We start from the raw sequence: 18,657 nt of genomic DNA on the forward strand, positions 1-18,657 counted from the left end.
TCCATCTGTATATCAATCAAAACAAAAATATGGTCATTTTTATTTTATAATTAATATTTTATATTAAAATAGAGAATTCATATTACCTTCCGGCAAGAGGAAAGTCAACCGCAGTCCGACTAATCGGTGTTAGAAACGGAAGTCTATGCCAAGCCCATGACTGTAGCAGCAACAGACATCCACATATTTCTGATGTATTATTATCATTCACGACTAATGACGCCTTGCACATCTCACGATACAAGAACGCTAATATCGCCGATCCCCAGCTATATTGCCTACTATTCTCAAAATTTCTTAAAAAAAGAAGATATTGAGTGTGAACATAACTACCGGATTTATCCGGCATTAAAATACCCCCAATCAACTGTAATATATATGCTCGTGTTGCATATATAATTTCGTGCTTCATACTATTTGGTTGAAGCTGAAATTCATTCTTCAACCATGACAACCTCACACGCCACCCTTTACACTATGGTGGTACGGGCGTTTTCCCAAGAAACAAGCTACAAAGTTGTGCCACATTATTAAACTCATGTGACATTACCACTGACATCCCATTTGTTTGAACCCCGAGTTGCAATGCCACATCCTCCAGAGTTATCGTACATTCGCCACATGGCAAATGAAACGTGTGCGTTTCTGGTCTCCAACGCTCAATCAAGGCACTGATCAAACCTGGGACCAACTTGTAATCTCGCACAAATGTTACATACCAAAATCCAGCCTCCTGCAAGTTTTCTTCTATCAATCTGTGTGGCTTGGGCACTTTATGTAGCCGAAGATGAAGGACTCGCTGCTCGTCCTCCTACAATTAAATAATGTAAAACATTTATCACAATCACCATAAAATAATATTCAAATATTTATTAATTATAATTCATTAAACAAATATTTTTTTCACCATTATTCCCAAATGACTTGAAATATGTTCATTGTCAAGTCTCAGCAGTGGAATTTGGTCAGCCATTGGAATGAATCTGTAAAAAAAATTAAACAACAGCATTTAAAAAATCATTTAATATAATCTAGTGTTAAGTAAGTAACTAACTAACTAATTTACAACCCAACAAAAAAATTTAATATAATAACTTATAATATAATAAACTTATAAAGTAACAAACTAAACTTTTTAAAATATAACTTAAACGTGAATTTTCTTTAAACAACTAATAAACTATTCTTTAATATAACTTCAACTAATAAACTATTCTTTAATATAACTTAAACTAATAAAATATTTTTTAATTATAATTCACTACTAAAAAACTAATTAACTAAATTTTTTATATAAAATAAATTCAACAAATCATATGGCAACTTAACTATTTAAGTAACAAAACTAATTACATATTTTTATATATAACTAACTACAAACTAACTAATTAAGTAAATGTTTTACCCTAACCCTAAACTAACAAACTAATAATTTAAAATAATAAACTAATTTAAATTAAATAAAATGAAAATTTACCTCCATGTTTGCTTGCCGGACTCCCTTTCTTCTTCTTCCTTTCCTTTCTCTCGACACTCTTCTCCCTTTCTTTCTTATGCTTCCTTAACCCCATATCATACCCCCTATATATTAAAGGGTCGGCTGCCATGCACCAATAATTGAAGAATCACGCCATGCACCAATAATTGAAGAATCACGAGCCGTTGATTCTCGTGGATTGCAACAATAATTGCTGCATGAAGCAGCGAAAATTATGCTGCAATAATGCAGCGAGCAGTGAGAGCAGGCGAGCAATAATGCAGCGAGTAGGCGACCATGCAGCGTGGAGTAGGGGCCAAAGACAAGGTCGCGAGCAGGCGAGCATGCAGCAGGGGATGTCGCCGGGCGTGCATGGCGACCTAGGAGGTCGCCGGGCGTGCATGGAGACCTATGGTTGGGTTGTGCATGTCCCATGCACACGATCATTCCCATGCACACGACCTGGAATGAACACGACCCTTGTCGGAAGCCACGTCGGAAGCCACGTCGTAGGTCGCCCGGAAAGCATGGCGACCTACGGCCACACTGTTGATTTCGCCCTATTTCAGTAAATAATCTTGCGAGAACGTTATTTCGTGAATTATTTATTTTTCGTGCATTATATCGTGAGTTTAGCCTAAGAAAAATGGTACGAACTAAAAAAAGTACAAAATATTTTAAACAATAGAAATAGACTCGATTATACATTTAATATTCATCTAGTTACATAAAAATTAATATAGAGAAAACTTTAATTTTTACAAAAATCTTATGGTAGTTTGAATTATTGATTAAGAACAGAATGAATGATACTCATACTTATTTATCCTCATAATCACTTTTGAAAAGAAAACTCATAGTGAAAATACTAGGTCAGCAAAAAGTAAAAAGAGAAGCCATAATTAGCAAGTGTGTAAAGTAGTTTGAATTCTAGCGAAAATTCCCCTATATCGACGCGTAAAAGTCAGAAAACATGTAAATATTGGGGCCTTTAGAATAAATATGATAAAGTAAAGGGGTATCAAGAAAAGGAAAGTTAAAGCTTTAATGTTCACTCGGTTTTGTTTTGTTTTTGTTATATATATATATATATATATATATTTGTTTCCAACTACATTTATTGATCGAAAAGCCAATTGAAGTAGAGGCATTAAGCTTCTTTACCCTTCACTGCACCTTCCTAGCAACAGCATCTCATCTCTTCATAATTTCCCATTTTTTTCTTTATTTTTTCCCATTTGACAGCTTCTGAAATCGAGTGCTGTCTTTTCCTCTTCATGTGATCGGTAAGTGTTTATTTTTTGCTACATTTTTTTACTTGAAGATTTTGGCTTTTTGTTGGATTTTCTTTCTGGGTTTTGGAATTCTTTGTTATTGTGCTTTGATTGTTGGAATCTGTGAGCATTTTATGTTGCTATTTTAGTCTTTGGATTTGTATGATTTTTATTTTCTTTCTTTGTTTAACTTGGTTGATCTTGAATCTTATTTTAAGTTTTGTTGTTTAGTTGATCATTATAAGCCCCTTTTTGAGCTTCTTACCTTTTATATTCTAAATGAATTTTCTCTGTACATACTAATAACATTGTTCAATTCAGCTGTTTAGATCGAAATTTGTTGCTTTTTAGGGTCCAATCTAGCTATTAAACCATAAAAAATAATGTGATTTTTTTTTCAATTTCCATGTTGATGATTTAGTTTGATTAGTTTCTAATCTGATTGTTTGAGCTTTAGTTGGTTTGAGAATTTAAAGAACAAAAAATCTATGAAAATGTTGAATTTCTAGGCTTGTTTTTGCTAATTCTGATAATCAATTGTGTTTTTATGTTAGATTCCTTTTGGGACTAAAAGATGGTGGCAGAGTCTTGGTTCCGTAGTATTTGGAAAATTCCTCGGAGGCATGAGGGAATCTCCGAGAAAGTTGAAATCGGAGTATTAGCATTCGAAGTTGCGAGCTTGATGTCTAAGCTTGTGCATATCTGGCAGTGTTTGAGTGATAAACAGGTTGTTAGGTTGAGAGAGGAAATAACAAATTCTGTCGGGATTAAAAAGCTTGTGTCCGAAGACGAGGAATATATCGGACGCCTGGTATGTGTGGAAATGGTTGAAAATATTACTCATGTGTCGAAGTCTGTATCTAGGCTTGCAAAGAAATGTAGTGAACCGGGGTTGAAGAGTTTTGAACTTGTCTTCACCGAGTTGCTCCAGATGGGTGTCGACCCTTACGGTTGGATATTTTCGTCGAAGAAGATGGACAAGAAGGTTAAGAAGATGGAACGCTTCATTTTGGTGAATGCAACTTTGTATCAAGAGACGGAACTGCTTGCGGATCTTGAGCAAACACTAAGGAGGATGAAAAGCAGTGATTCAGCACCAGAGAATTTGCTCGAATTTCAGAGGAAGGTTATGTGGAAGCAGCATGAAGTGAAGAGCCTACGGGCGAACTCTCTTTGGAACAAGACTTATGATTATACAATTTGCCTTTTAGCAAGATCAATATTCACAATTTTCGGCAGGATCAAACATGTCTTCGGAGTTGAACACGGTGTAGATGTTGGGGATTCGAAGGTGATGAATTCGGATTTTATGCATCGCAGCCAATCAGTTTCTGCCGTAATGCATTCTTTGGTTCATCCAAAGGAAAACACTGGCCTTCCTAGATTTTCTTCAGGCCCTTTAGGGACTTTTAGCACTAAATCAGGCCCGATACCAACACCAAATAAAACAAATTATTTCCATTCGGGACCTCTTGGTGGCTCAACCACAAAATCAGGCTCTATTTCTGGAAAGAATGGAAATTTCAACTTCCACTCAGGTCCGCTAGGTGGGCCTGCAGGAAGGTCTGTGCAACTTTTTGGAATGAGTAAAATAAGCCAGATTTGGCAGACTAACAGCCGCTCGGCTGCTGTTAACAGAAGGAAATCGCATTTGAAAAACAATGGATTGACTCAAGTGGGACCTTTTAAAGGATGCATGGTAGCTGTTGACAGTGGTACCATTAGAAATTGTTATGTAAGTTCAAATGGCATTCATTCGGGAATTCTGAATGGAACCAAAGATGGAAACCTTAACCTTACTGAAAGAAATGTTGCACAGAGTAGTTCATCAGTGTTCAGATCTCAATGCCGGTTGTTGGATGCTCCGCCTGAAACTCTCGGTGCTTCTGCTTTAGCATTGCACTATGCGAATGTTATTATTGTAATCGAGAAGTTAGCAGCATCTCCTCATTTGATTGGTCATGATGCACGAGAGGATCTGTACAACATGTTACCAGCAAGTGTGAGAGCGGCTCTGAGGGTGAGACTAAAACCGTATGCAAAGAGCTTAGCATCATCGGCTTATGATACGGAGCTTGCTGGAGAATGGACCGACGCATTGTCTTCCATATTAGAGTGGTTGGCACCACTAGCTCATAACATGATTAGATGGCAATCTGAGCGGAGTTTTGAGCAGCAGAACTTTTTTTCCCGAACTACTATACTTCTGGTGCAGACTCTCTACTTTGCAAATCGAGAAAAGACGGAAACAGCGATCACTGAGATTCTTGTTGGTCTCAATTATGTCTGGAGACATGGGAGAGAACTTAATGCCAAGGCATTGCAAGAATGTGCAGGCAGTAGAATATCTGATGAATTTTTGGATCCCGAGAAGTGAAGTTCTTTAACCTCTGTTGCAGTATGATATATCCACGTATCAGTGGTATCGGGTTGAATTTGGGCTAGATTCTGTTTCGAGCTAGCAATCGTCATCTCTGTTCAATTATCCAACCTACCCGTGAAATACAAGCCAAAAGCATTCTTTATTGGGTCAGGTATAGTTTGAGCTTTGTAGGTGATCTGGTTTTGAAAGATTCCTCGTTATACCGTTTTTATAGTTAAAGCAATTATTGGCGAAATGTGTATATTAATTAGCAATATCGATACCCTTTGAAATTAATTGTATATTTACCACGTACGCTGTTTATCCACCAATTTAGTTATGAGTGCCACTTGGTTGAGTGTTCTTGTATCGGATGTGAGAATATCTAAGTTTTCCGATCCTTGATATCTGAAGCAGATATAATCAGGCTGCCTGCCCCGAATATCATCATATTTAAACGCAGGCTTAACATCTTACAGCTATGAAACACTGTTTTTGGTTGAATGATCTCCCCATGGTGTCATTGTATTGTTCAGTGAAGAGTTCTCATTTAAGCATGATTTTTTTGTCTCTGTGTTGCTTAAAGGAGTCACTTTCCAGAATGATCTTTCGAAGATCCATATCGAGGGCAAACTGGAGTCCATGGATCACGGCCAGTGCTTCTGTCGCAAAAGCCAACTCGATCCGGTAAGTAATCCTCCTCCAATAGGCCCCTAATATTTCACTCGTACTGTCTTGTATGACTACTCCTGAACTTGCCTTTTTATTTGCATGGGAAAACCCTGCATTGAAGTTTATCGTCACCTCCGACAATTGGCTGTTTCCCTGAGACAAACAGTGGATTTGGGTTCTTAACCGATGCCAGCAAGGAGCCATTCCAAAATTTAAAATTTAAACTTATCGGTGTTGCGAGCGAAAGTGCATCTAAGCATTTTGGGCTTGCCATTACAATCAGACATGTGAAACCTTTTCTTCTTGTCGTTAATATGGAGATCGAGTCATTCATTTTTCCCATTTGCAGCTCTATCCTTATGGGTTCAACCTTATTTGTTCGCGAAAACCCTAGCTTAAAGCTAAGCTTCAAGCCTCAGTTTGAGGATTTCTAAGTAGAGAAGTCGCAGTCTTTTAGTTTTTGAAACAAATGGTGCCGGTTTGGATGATTATTCATCGATCGATATGGTTGATTAACCTTCGTTAATGGCGACTATGTTAGATTCTTCGTCAAAAATAGGTAGCTTGTGATATTGAATTCGGGGATATCACGAGGATTCTGTTCAGAATATAAGTGACGGAAGGGAAAGGCAATGGTGAAATTTCGATAGAGGGTGAAGATTCCATAGGAGATGAAGAGTGGCGTTGGCAATTTGGTTTATCCTACGGCCAAAATTTCATTTAGGAAGGTTTTTCTCTTGGTGATGGATAAGATCAGTGGGATATGAATTTTGAAAAATACAGAGAATCTGAAAGACACGGGATAACGAGTGAGAAGAAATCCATGGAAGGTCGTTCGAATGAGGAGCTGGAGAAGGAAACAATGCAGTGGTTTGGGATCGAATTAATAAATTTTTTAAACATGATAAGTTAAATCTATTGAATTATCTAATATGAGGCCTAAGTCGATTAGATGTGAAAATATAAAAGATAAATATTTTATTACACATTAAATTCTGTTGATTACTTTTTTTCTATTAATCTAGGCCGTTGACCAGTTATTGAAATCAAAATGAAAATTCAGTTTGTATGAAAATAGGATAAATTAAATACATATTCTCTTAATTATACAGTTTTTTACGTTTCCAACTACGAAAAGTTATAAAATAATTATAGAATTAAGAAAATTATAAATTATACTTTTTATCAGAAAATTTATAAGTGATAACATATCAACAAATAAGATTAGGACAATAATAAATTTAAGGTTTAAAAGTCACTTTTGTTTTTGTAATAAATTCAATTTAATCATTAAATTTTATGTTTTACTCTAATTTTAAATCTGAAAAATAATCAACTTATAATAAGAGAATTAAATTTATATTATATCAAATTTATTAAATGTTATTTTTCTTTGTAACATTCATTAACTTAGACGACTCGAACGTAACTTTTTATAGCTGTAGACACGATAAGAAAAACACTCTGTAATTGATTGTGTAATTTACCAACAACAAAAAAAAAAAAAAACTTTTTGAAAATGAAAAATGAAAAAAATAGAAAAGAATTTATAGATTATCTAATTATTTTATAAAGTAAACGAAATACGATTAATTGAGTGTGTAAAAAGTGTCCGACAGAAAATGTTTGGTTTGTTGGATTGAAATTGAAAGATGAAATGAGATCATCAACGAACCCCCCAATTGGTTCATGTGGCGATGCCGAATAGCCGAAACCATAGCCCTCCCTTTGCTGCACGTCTCTTTCCTTCCCTTTCCTTCCTCTCCCCAAACATCAGATTCCTTTGAAAAATTTCAAAAATAAATAAATAAATAAATAAATAAAAGGAAGAAGAGAAATTCCTGTTTAAGAAAATTGAACTCCATAATCAACGGTCATGGCTGCATCGAGGCCGCCCCGATCTGTCTCTGCCAGGGACATTTCAGTCGAAAGTGCTGGAAGCTGGGACACCCTTGAATGGACCAAAATTGAGGTTTTCTTCTTCTAATTTTTATGTCTCGAATTCTATTGTTTTTGATTGTTTTCTTGTTTTTAATTAAAAGATAATTAACTTCAATTGCAGCCAGTTACGAGGTCGGTTTCGCATGTCAATCTCGAGTTTTTGCTTGAAGCTGAGCGAGTTGAAGGGGAGGTAATTCACACGTTTTTCTCTTTTTTTTTTCTTTTCAATTCCTCAAATAATGGGCTCCCCGTTGGAATAATTCGTGTAGGCATTTTGTAAATTTGGATCATGAATTATTGTTTTGACTTAAACGAGAAATTCAATGATTGATAATTCAATATTAAAGCAGGAAAGCAGTTATAGAATCTTAAATCTTCATTTTTTTAGTGTTATGAAAAGCATGGCGAAAAGTAATGGCATTTTGGAATTTACTTCTTTTTTCAGGGTCATGGCGTTGTTCTTGTTAATACTGATGAGGCTGGAACCTTGTTTGTTACAAACTTTCGTCTTCTCTTTCTTGTGAGTCGCTTGCCTTGTAACTTTTAGTGTCTGGTAAACTGTTACCGTCTTGCATTATTTTATTTGGCCAAACATATGCCATCATCATGTTAGCATGTTGGGTTAGTAAAATCTTACTGGGTAGCTGCACAGAGACGTTTTCGGATATTTTGAACTTGAAATGGATAACATTTTTATATAGGATTGTAGAAAAATCAGTTCTAAGACCTAAACTTGCTCGGTTACTTGAAATAATGGCGACAAACCTCCAGTTTTTTTAAGCAAGTAGGTCAAATACACAGATTTTATGTATGCTAAGAACTATGCTTTAGCTTGTTTTAGATCAAGATCACCAATTCACCCTTAACTTTGGAAATTATTTGTTTTACTTACTGTATGATTACGTTAGTATCGTATGAAAATAACCAATCTCATAATCTAGTATTCTTTATTATTTCTCTATGGCATGCTTTTGTCTTGATATCAAATGATTCTGCATGATGGGCGTTTATGTTGAGAAGACGGAGACTTTTTAACAGAGATGACATAATAGGTGAAAGAGACAAAATGCATTGGGAAAGAAAATAGAAGTAATTTCTATTAGAAGAGACTAGAATTATTATGGATCAAATGAGTTAATGATAATGAGAGAAAATGTACAGGAAATAGCATGTTTCAGGACTTCATTATTTCTATTGCATTTTAATTTTTTTTTTAAATTCCTATTAACAAATCTCTGTTTTATGTATGCTTTAGTAGTACATGCATTTATTCATTCTTGTTACAACTTCAATGTAATTGATCATTTTTCTCCCTTTTTCCAAAGAGTGATGGGACCAGAAATATTGTTCCGCTAGGTACCATTCCACTGGCAACAATTGAGAAGTTCATCAAAATGGTAAGTTATTGTTGGTTATTAAGCTTTCAGATATGAGCTTTGCATCAGGTGGAGAGATTCAATTTAAATATATTTCGCAAATCTCAATACTTAATGTGGATCCCAGCATGTAACGAGCAATATAATGAAGTTTTTGGGAATGATTCTTAAGTGAGATTTTGTATTAGTATTGGAAGGAAAAAATGGTGAAATCTTTATTCAGTTATGAGATAGTTGAGCTGTAAGCTTTTTTTTTTTTATAGAAGTTGGAGGTCTCATTAAAAACTCCCTTCTTATTCGTTCACATACTTAAAGTATGTTAACGAACATTGGAAGGAAGAAAAGAGTACCTCAAATTTTATTGATAATAATACCCGATACAAAAGACACCACGGAATATCCTCTCATGGTGATGAACACCATTACAACAAACACCTTAACCTCAAGTTGAGCTGTAAGTTCAATTGAGTGTTTTTCAGAATTTCTCAAGGCTTACAAACGTATTAGGCTGAAAGTCATTCTCGAGTACTCTTTGGATGCTGTGTTTGGTTCCTATGGGATCTAATGGTGACTGTGTTGTTAACTGCATTCTGTTATGTGAGCTCAATTAACCAATTTGCTCGTGATACTTGATATGTCTTAAACTGAAAGGCCTCTTTCCCATTTCCATAAGAGTCTTAGCCATCCATACAGGAAAAAGGAAAAGAATGTTCAATAGCATAGAAAGTCTTTTAGCTCTTAATTCTTCATGTATATTACTCTTTGTTGTAGGGTTGGTATGCACTTATTCTGTGTCTCTGTGTGTGAGATTCTTTGTCTTTTAAATGTTGATAGTAGTATTGTTTGTTATTCTAAATTTCTTCTGTGGATATTTTTTTTATGTTCTTTGCTCGCTGGAATATGTATAGGTAGCGAAGATTCAATCTAATTCACGCCAAACTAACAAGTCTTCATCACGCCGTCTTCTCCAGATCATTGGTATGCTATGAATCTCTTTTAATACCTAGTTGTTTAAAAGACAAACTTTTATTATTTTTGCCTCTGGATGAGCATGCTTATTCACTGGGAATTTGGGATAAGTAGAGTTGGTAGCAGGCAATGTGGCGGTATTTATGTAATTAACAGCTACTGAATATTTTCATTCGCATACATCTCAGGTGGGTAGACTTGCAGATAAGAGTAAAAGCTCAAAATAGTAAAGATAATGTGCAACTGCAAGGTTGTCGAGAAGAGAATTTTCCAAATTCATATTAGAAATCATTCCCTTTCCCCCTGTTAAAATATGTTTGAAACTTTGAAGTTTGAAGGGGCATGGTACTACGAGAAATAGTAGGGGCTCGAGGAATTGAGAATTGGAGAGAGAGAGTAGAGACAACAGTTAGGCTTTACATTTGTCTGCTGAAGGGGTGTATGGTTAGAATTTATCGTCATTATACGCCAATGTGGAGTTACTTTATAACAGATTTGGTGAAAAATAGTTACCTGTAAAAATTACTTCCAAAACCCAAGTATGGTGTGAAGAATAGATGTTTTAGAGGATTGCTGGAAATTGGTTCATACCTAAACTCCCACATAGGTAGTGTAGAACCCTTAACATTCTTTCAGACGAAGACGATCCCTTAACTGTTCCCTTCCAATGGAACTCTAAAAAGTAACTTAACAGTCGTTTAATATCATATATGCAGTTTTATTTCTTATGCTCGCAAGGTTTTATTCGCTTTGGGTTATAAGCACTGCTTTCTGATTCAATTGATATGGAAATAGTTGTGGTCCTTGTGGACCTTATGACTTCTCCTTGTTTTGCAGGAAAAGATATGAGAATTATTGTGTTTTGTTTTCGCCCTCGAACAAAGCAGGTAAGTTTTTGTTGTCAAATATTTGGGTTCCTTTTTTATTTTAACTGATTTCATTTTATTTTATCTATTTAATTTGCCCTTGAGCATCGAGCTCAATTCTAGATGCATGTATCCCTCTACAAGCTCTATTTTATTCTGTGTATCCTATGCTTCCATAGAATTTAAAACTGAAAAAAGGTGCAATTTATTATGCTAAGCTGAGGGCAGCTTTAGGATTATGTTAGGCTTTAGGTGCAATTAATCATGCTATACATCCCCCTTTGAGTATATGTTTATTTCTGCCATTTATAAGTTTCATTCTTGTTTTATTTTTTTCTGATCTTTTCTTTTTGGATTGAGATAATGCAGTGCCCTCAGTTAAGTTTTTTTTCCATATATTCAAAGGAAATAATTATGCAGAGTCAAGTAGTGAGGATAACGACTCCGTGAAAATTTCTAGTCATAATTTGGACCTTTATCCTCCTATGAAATGGAAAATTTTGTTTTAACTTCATGGAAAAATAAATACTTGTAGTGCTTGTACGAGCGTAAAGGAAGTGTTAACTTCCAATTTTATTATTTTACACTGTCATTTATTTGGAAAAGAAAGTTGTAAAACTATTCTATTCTTTGATAGCATGGCCCAAACTCCAAAGACTTCAGTCATTTATTTGAAGAAATTAACTTGGCTGTATTTTTTTTTCCATGTAGAGACGTGTAATATATGATGCATTGTTGAGATGTACAAAGCCAGAAAGAATTTGGGATCTTTACGCTTTTACTTGTGGACCATCCAAATTCAGTAACCCAAACCCAAAGGTGCGGTTACTGAATGAGTACTTTCGCCTTCTAGGAAACCGTTACCATCATGCATCAAGGAGTATGATTGAAGATGGTTCCTTTGCATTGTCTAATGATTTGTGGAGAATAAGTGATATAAATTTCAACTATGCACTGTGCCAAAGTTATCCGTTTGCATTGCTTGTTCCAAAAACTATTAGGTAAGATACTGAGATCTTTTGAGATAGCAAGAAGAAGGAAAAATAAATTATATTGAGTTCTTTGTCCATTTTCACTTTTGAATTACATCAATCGTTGTTAAGGCTATTTTCATTTTTTTTCTAGAGCTAAGGAACTAATTTTAAACCCTGGTTACTGATGCTAGTGATGATGGAATTATCCAAGCTTCAAATTTTCGTGCAAGGTCTAGGGTACCAGCAATTTCTTGGTGTCACCCTGGTATGTGACATATATGATTCTGTGTGCGTGTCTGTGCATTTTCAGTTATATCTGTCCGTACTTATTTTGTGGCTGTGATATGAAATTGTGAATAACAGGAACTGGAGCAGTTCTTGCACGTTCATCTCAACCTTTAGTTGGTCTTATGAATACGAGGAGGTATTCCTAAGTTCTCAAATTAACAAAAAAGCACTACCGTGAAAATAATTCATAAGAAAATGATCCTGGATAAAAATGATATTTTTTCAAACATGTTAGTTGTTTTTCTTTCAAGGTTCGAAATATGGTGCATCTGATTATTCTTTTTTGTTATTCTGCTATAGCAATGCAGATGAAAAGTTGGTTGATGCACTTTGTGCTCTACTTGTTGATGGAAAGGATTCAAGGAGGTATTCCTCTTTGTTCATTCCTACATGATCTCATAGGTCCATTTTTTCCTTTTAATAAGTATTATGTCTACTTGATAATTTTTATCTGTCTCATAAGAGTTGCATATCAATTTCAAATTAAAACGTGGTTATGTATTTTGCTTTCCACCAGATTTAAAATGATGATCTCATTTTAATCATGACATGGGAACTTGCTCACAGAGAACTTCTTGAAGGAACCTGATTTTTTGTTTTGAACATGCCTTAATTATTTACACAATTTTAAAACTTTTAATGTCATGTTTATACTTTGCTGTTGTCCAATGGGAAGAAAGTATTATTCCTATAGAGACCACATTTTTCCTTTATTTTCAAATTATTCATTTTGCCAATTCAGGAAGCTATATATTGCTGATGCGAGACCAAGGAAAAATGCATTGGCAAATGGAGCAATGGGAGGGGGCTCGGAGTCATCTTCAAATTATTTTCAATCTGAGGTCTGTCTGAGGTTTGAACTTGGAAGTTATGTTATGGCTAATGAAATTTGGAACTATAGTTTTTTCTTACCTCAGTTTCTTTTATTCTCCATTTCAGATAGTTTTCTTTGGGATAGACAACATACATGCGATGAGAGAAAGTTTTGCTCGATTTAGAGAATATTTAGATACTCATGGTGCTGCGTCATCAGATGGAATGTCTTCATTCTTGGTTAGTCCTACAGTCATGGTCCTATGAAGACCTTAATCAATTACTATTGTTAAAGGCAAAACCTTTTCCTACTCGAAGTGCATCTAGAGAGAATTGTGATGATATGTATTTGTAAGTTCGAGAGAAATAGAATTCCTGTGTTTTCTATTACATAACACTGTTACAGAAAAGAGTCTTGTCCTTTTTATAAGACCTCTTGTACAAGAATTCTAACCTAAGTAAAACTCTATTTAAAATTTAAGTTAGAGATAAACTAGGGACTTATCCTTTAGATGAATAAGTCTTTTACTAAACTAACTAATCAGTTACAATTACTAATACACGTCATATCTACAATCAACAGTATTTGGTGCATTAAGTTGGCAAAAATTTGCAAAAGCCTTGCTAGAGGAATTATATATGCTAGCAAATTATTTTTTGTGGATAAGAAGCTAGCTGGTAACTTCTTTATATAAATTTCTAGGGTATATTCTAAACCTGATTACTCTTGTTAGGAAAGGATCTATTCAGAGATTTATTGTATGTTATTTCCCTATTTTGAATATGAATTTCTTATTCTAGGCTGTTTCCAGTGGTTACTGGTCATTCAGCCTTTTAGGTCTCTGAAGTTGGTATCGATCAAGGATGTATATAGACAACAATTTCATTTGAAGTTCTATAAGTCTTCCTTATTATGTTAAAGTGTTATTGTGGTCAACATTTAATTTATGACAATTTTAACTGATAGAGACATGGTGGTTGGACTTGGGGTGGGGGAAATCTCAGCAGTATGTCTGCTTCAGTATCAACCCTCGGTGACAGTGGTTGGTTAATACATGTTCAAAGTGTCTTGGCTGGTTCTGCTTGGATTGCTGCACGTGTTGCTTTAGAATCTGCAGCTGTGCTTGTACATTGCAGGTCAGAATTCTTTTAATTTCATGCTTCTTTTATTGACCCCAGTAATTCTTTGCTGCATTTTCATAATTTATTTTCAAAGTTTATTTGAGAATAGACCAAGTCCATCCTCTTTCTTGTGACTTCTCCCCTTTTAACTTTTCAATTATGTTTGATTGAGGCTATTCACATGAATTTGAGTAACTGGTACTGAGTTGGCTAAAGTAAAACCTATTGTTAAAACGAGAAAAGAAACTAAACATGCGAAAAGACAGTTATTTGATCCTAATCCCAGTTGAAATCACAGAGGCTAAATTGATTATGATATGCAGCTTTGACAAAATTTATCTTAGAAAAAAAAATAAAGGGAAAAAAAATTGTTTACCTTCTCTCATTATCAGTCCACAGGAAAAAACGTTTACGATGAGGCTACCTGTAAATCATGTGAATGGCATTACATTTCTTGTTTACCTTTCTTTTTATATTAACTATAAAAATAGTTTCTACTTTTTTTCATCCTCTATTCTTGTGTTTCTTACTTCTGTCTTAGCTATTTTATTGTGCAGTGATGGGTGGGATAGAACAAGTCAGCTGGTTGCACTTGCAAACCTGATGCTTGATCCATATTACCGCACATTCACTGGTTTTCAGGTATTTTCTGAACCTTTCACCTTTCACTGACCTTGTTTTTGCATTCTCTATTTCTTGAACCGAAGCTGCACATTATGTACCAGGCTTTCCTTGTACCTTTTTGTGTGCGATACTTCATCACATGTATGTCATTACTTTCGAGATCAATAACTGTTACGTATCTGGTGATCTTGAATGTCGGATTAATGGTTCAGCTCGTCGGAAGGAGACCAAAGCCTCTTAGCTCATCAAGGGGAGACTGAAACCTTGGGATTTGTTTAAAGAGAGACCCAGATCTTTTTAGGGTTTTTGATAAAATTCAGACTTAAGGTTTTCTTATTTCATACGTCCTTTTAAATAAGGACCCGACTCATTACATAAAAGGAAAGATATTCTTAAATTGAAATAGATCAACTGAAATAAAAAAAATATAATCGATAAACCTATGGAAATAAATAAAAGCATAACCTAAGCCTATATCAAATAACCAAATTAAGGGCCTTTCCTAACATGGATTTGTACCTTAACAATAATACTAATATCATGTACCCTTACGCCCCCAAAAAAGTGCTTTTGCTATTTAATTTCACTTGGTCACATCCACACAAAATTCTGCTAGTTTTTCAGTGTGCAATGAACTTGGTATAACCACAGACCAAGTTTCCTCTCAAGTTCTGGTCTATTTTATCTTGATGCAGGCACTTGTTGAAAAAGATTGGCTAGCTTTTGGGCATCCATTTTCAGATCGTGTTGGAATGCCAAGCATCTCTGGATCTTCATTTGAATTAACCAGACATGCTTCTACAGGAAGTTTTTCGACATCACCCTTACGCCAATCTTCAGGGTCATTCTCACCTCAAGCATCCAATTCGTCTCATGCACAGAACAATTATTCTCCCATATTCTTGCAGGTACACTTGCTGACATATGGTTATTCTATCAATAAATTAACATTTATTTGCAATTTTGTTAAATTTAATGGACTGCTAAAATTATATTATGATCCTCATGAGGTTTTATATACACTAAAAATCATTTGTTTAAAAGATGCCCTTTTGTTCTCCCTCGGGGGGAAAAGGGTGAAATGATCATTGAAAGGCTGATGCTGTAAAAGAGACGTGTTTTGCTGATGAAATATCATCTGGTCTTTTGCAGTGGGTTGATTGCGTTTCACAGTTGTTAAGGATTTATCCATTTGCTTTTGAGTTCTCCTCAGTATGTATCTTTCTTTAACACAGGACATGCATATCTTGCTTTTCACTTTGTAATTCTTTTATGAGGTTGATGTTGACACGTCTGTTTCTTTTGTTACATTCTCTGTCTTCTCCATAGTTAACATTCTTACTTTATGGTGGTTCAGACTTTCCTGGTGGATTTCTTGGATTGTGTGCTTTCTTGCCGTTTTGGAAATTTCTTGTGTAACAGGTAATTTGAGAAATGCACCATTTTGAAAATGAGTTTTTTTTTTAGTGGCGGTGATTCTCTGTGTTTGGCCGTGTGATGAAATTCGAGTAGTCCCCAGGATCTGCATATAGATGTAAATGTAATCCAAATAATGTGGAATCCTCTGTCAACTTGTTTTCAGGAACTGAAATTCATCTTATTTTTTTATAAGAAAGCTATGTCTCATTAAAAAAACCCTCATAACCGACGAAATACCGCAAAGTATTTCATCGGACATTAGAAGGTGTAAAAGAGTACCTCAAAAATTTATTGCCATAAAAGTAGACCCCAAATTACAATTACCAGTCAAGTACAAAGGCAACCAACCCAAAGAAACTACCAACTAAGAACTGAAATTCATCTTAAACTTTATTTTCTTTCCATCTATATTGACTCAACCAAGTATACCCTCAGACGGAGCTAACATATTATTAACCAACCCTCTGAGATTACATTTGGTTCATTCCACTTCCACATGATGTTCAGAAAAACTAGTCATCGGCGCCTCTATCCTTAATCTAAATTTATGCTGCCTTATTTTCTTGATTTTCGTCACTTATATAGGAAAATAGTTGAATATTTGTGTTATACACCTAGGGCCATATTTATTCCAGAATCAACGTTTCCATCTTCTGCATAAGCTTATGGTTCTTTGTAATTATTTTAGTTTAAAATTTCAGTGAGAAGGAGAGACAAATGTGTGGTGTGGATGAAGCTTGTGGATGCATGTGGGCCTATTTGACTTATATGCGTTCTTCGGAGGGAAGGTCCCACACTCATTATAACCTCTTCTATGATCCACTGAAACACAATGGCCCACTTTTACCTCCAGCAGCTGCTTTAGCCCCAATGGTTTGGCCCCAATTTCATCTTCGTTGGGCATGTCCTTTTGAATCGCAGGCCAGGGAGCTCGAGGCCGAATGCCGGAACATGGCTATGACATTTTCCGAACTGCAAAAGGTATTCAATCTTACAGTTTTGGTCACTAATCCTTCCCTCTGGTTAACTACAAATACATGGTGCAAGGGATAGGCTGAGATTTTTCCGAAATATAATTAATTGGGTGTTGTGATGCTAACAGGCTAAAGAAGTGGCTGAGATGAAAGCTAAAGAATACTTGGCGGCCATGGAAATATTGAATGCAGATCTACAAAACGAGAAACAGGTCAGCAGCTCAGCAATGAACTTGGCAAAGAGAGCCAGCAAGGAAAGTGCTGCTATACAGAGAGCTGTTGAGTCATTGGGGTGCAGGGTTAATTTTGCAAATAGCATTAATAGCATTGATTGTACCGTTGATGGCGAAAGCAGTCCAACAGAAACTTCGCAAAGATCCTCTTTTCCTAGAAGAGAATCGGAAGGTACGACGGGACGTGATGACAAATCAGATTTATCAGTTTCGATTACAGTCGTGGCAGATGATGTTGCTCGTAGCAGTCCACTTGGTCGAGTCTGTGAAACTTTGTGCCCTTTGCGTGCTCAAGGCAGGGGCTGCCAGTGGCCGGATGCTGCCTGTGCTCAGCTTGGTAGCCAGTTTGTCGGACTGAAGGCAAACGTCGATGCATTTGACCGGCTTTCTATTTACGACCACTATTTTCAGTCGGATGAAATTTTGGACATGTAGGTGAGCCAATGTAATCCGTTTTTGCCTTAATAATAAGATTTGGTTCAAGAAACTGGAATCTTGGCTCTCTTCTAGAAGCAGGTCTGGAGATGGTGACACAAAGATAAACTGACCCTAGCTTTTTGGACGGGTTTCGGGATACGTTGTACAGACAACATAGAATTGATTCGATCGTTATCGATCTAGTTTTAGATACCGTGGAAGGACAGAAGCAAGAAAGTGTAGATTGGAGAGGCAATGCAGCTAATACCCGTTAATTTCTTGGTAACTTTGTTAATGAGGTATATTTTTATTAGCTGTTTACTTGATTCTTTTCTTGAACGAAGATTTAGTTTGTGTACAGTTTTTAGACTATTCATTTGCAGCAATGTGGCCCCATTATTGAATAATCGATGCATACGGATTACGGACATTTGTAGAATTCAATGGGTGTAATCGAGTCAAGTCGAACTCAGCTCGTAATTTGTGGCTTCAAGCTTTCTATTTTAGAAAAGCTCAAGCTCAGTTTGAGTCTTTGAGATACAAACTCTTACGATCAGGCTTGTTTACTTGATCAATTATTTGGATCTTTGAATTTAGTTCACATCTCAAGATGCCCAACTCTTTTCCCTTTTCGATATAGGATTAATGTTACCCGACTATTTTTTTTTTCTTTTCGATATAGGATTAACATTACCCAACTTTTCAAGATGTGATATAATATTTCTTGTGAAGATATTAAATACTCAAGTTAATCAATTAATCTATACTCCTTTTTTCTATGAATCAAATTTTGTTTTAATGGTAAAAAACCATACTTTCAAAACAAAGAAATTTAATGTAAATTATCAATTAATTA

General features: G+C 35.4%; 2 protein-coding genes across 4 annotated transcripts; both read left to right on the forward strand.

Annotated features, from left to right (window-relative positions):
* The first annotated feature begins 2,614 nt into the window (after positions 1–2,614).
* LOC120116792 lies at positions 2,615–5,428 on the forward strand. Of its 2 annotated transcripts, none has more exons than XM_039137209.1 (2): positions 2,615–2,766; positions 3,310–5,428. In XM_039137209.1, exon 2 carries the CDS (start codon positions 3,326–3,328, stop codon positions 5,126–5,128), a length of 1,803 nt encoding a protein of 600 aa, XP_038993140.1. In that variant the 5' UTR covers positions 2,615–2,766; positions 3,310–3,325; the 3' UTR covers positions 5,129–5,428. The 2 variants fall into 2 exon arrangements, with proteins under 2 accessions (XP_038993140.1, XP_038993141.1); XM_039137210.1 differs by having other exon boundaries at positions 2,615–2,763; positions 3,306–5,428.
* Positions 5,429–7,424: 1,996 nt separating this feature from the next.
* LOC120116793 (phosphatidylinositol-3-phosphatase myotubularin-1-like) lies at positions 7,425–17,997 on the forward strand. 2 transcript variants are annotated; one of them, XM_039137211.1, is made up of 19 exons: positions 7,425–7,757; positions 7,848–7,916; positions 8,172–8,246; positions 9,052–9,123; positions 10,011–10,080; positions 10,909–10,958; positions 11,649–11,938; positions 12,103–12,176; positions 12,275–12,335; positions 12,500–12,565; positions 12,942–13,041; positions 13,139–13,252; positions 13,980–14,149; positions 14,692–14,776; positions 15,454–15,666; positions 15,911–15,970; positions 16,116–16,180; positions 16,879–17,158; positions 17,280–17,997. In XM_039137211.1, the coding sequence occupies exons 1-19, from the start codon at positions 7,662–7,664 to the stop codon at positions 17,817–17,819; spliced, it is 2,550 nt and encodes an 849-aa protein (XP_038993142.1). In that variant the 5' UTR covers positions 7,425–7,661; the 3' UTR covers positions 17,820–17,997. The 2 variants fall into 2 exon arrangements, with proteins under 2 accessions (XP_038993142.1, XP_038993143.1); XM_039137212.1 differs by lacking the exons at positions 7,425–7,757; positions 7,848–7,916 and having other exon boundaries at positions 9,083–9,123.
* Positions 17,998–18,657: the final 660 nt, after the last annotated feature.

This window comes from Hibiscus syriacus, unplaced genomic scaffold (genome assembly GCF_006381635.1).
Source record: "Hibiscus syriacus cultivar Baekdansim isolate YM2019G1 unplaced genomic scaffold, ASM638163v2 tig00110303_pilon, whole genome shotgun sequence".
Lineage (NCBI taxonomy): Eukaryota > Viridiplantae > Streptophyta > Magnoliopsida > Malvales > Malvaceae > Hibiscus > Hibiscus syriacus.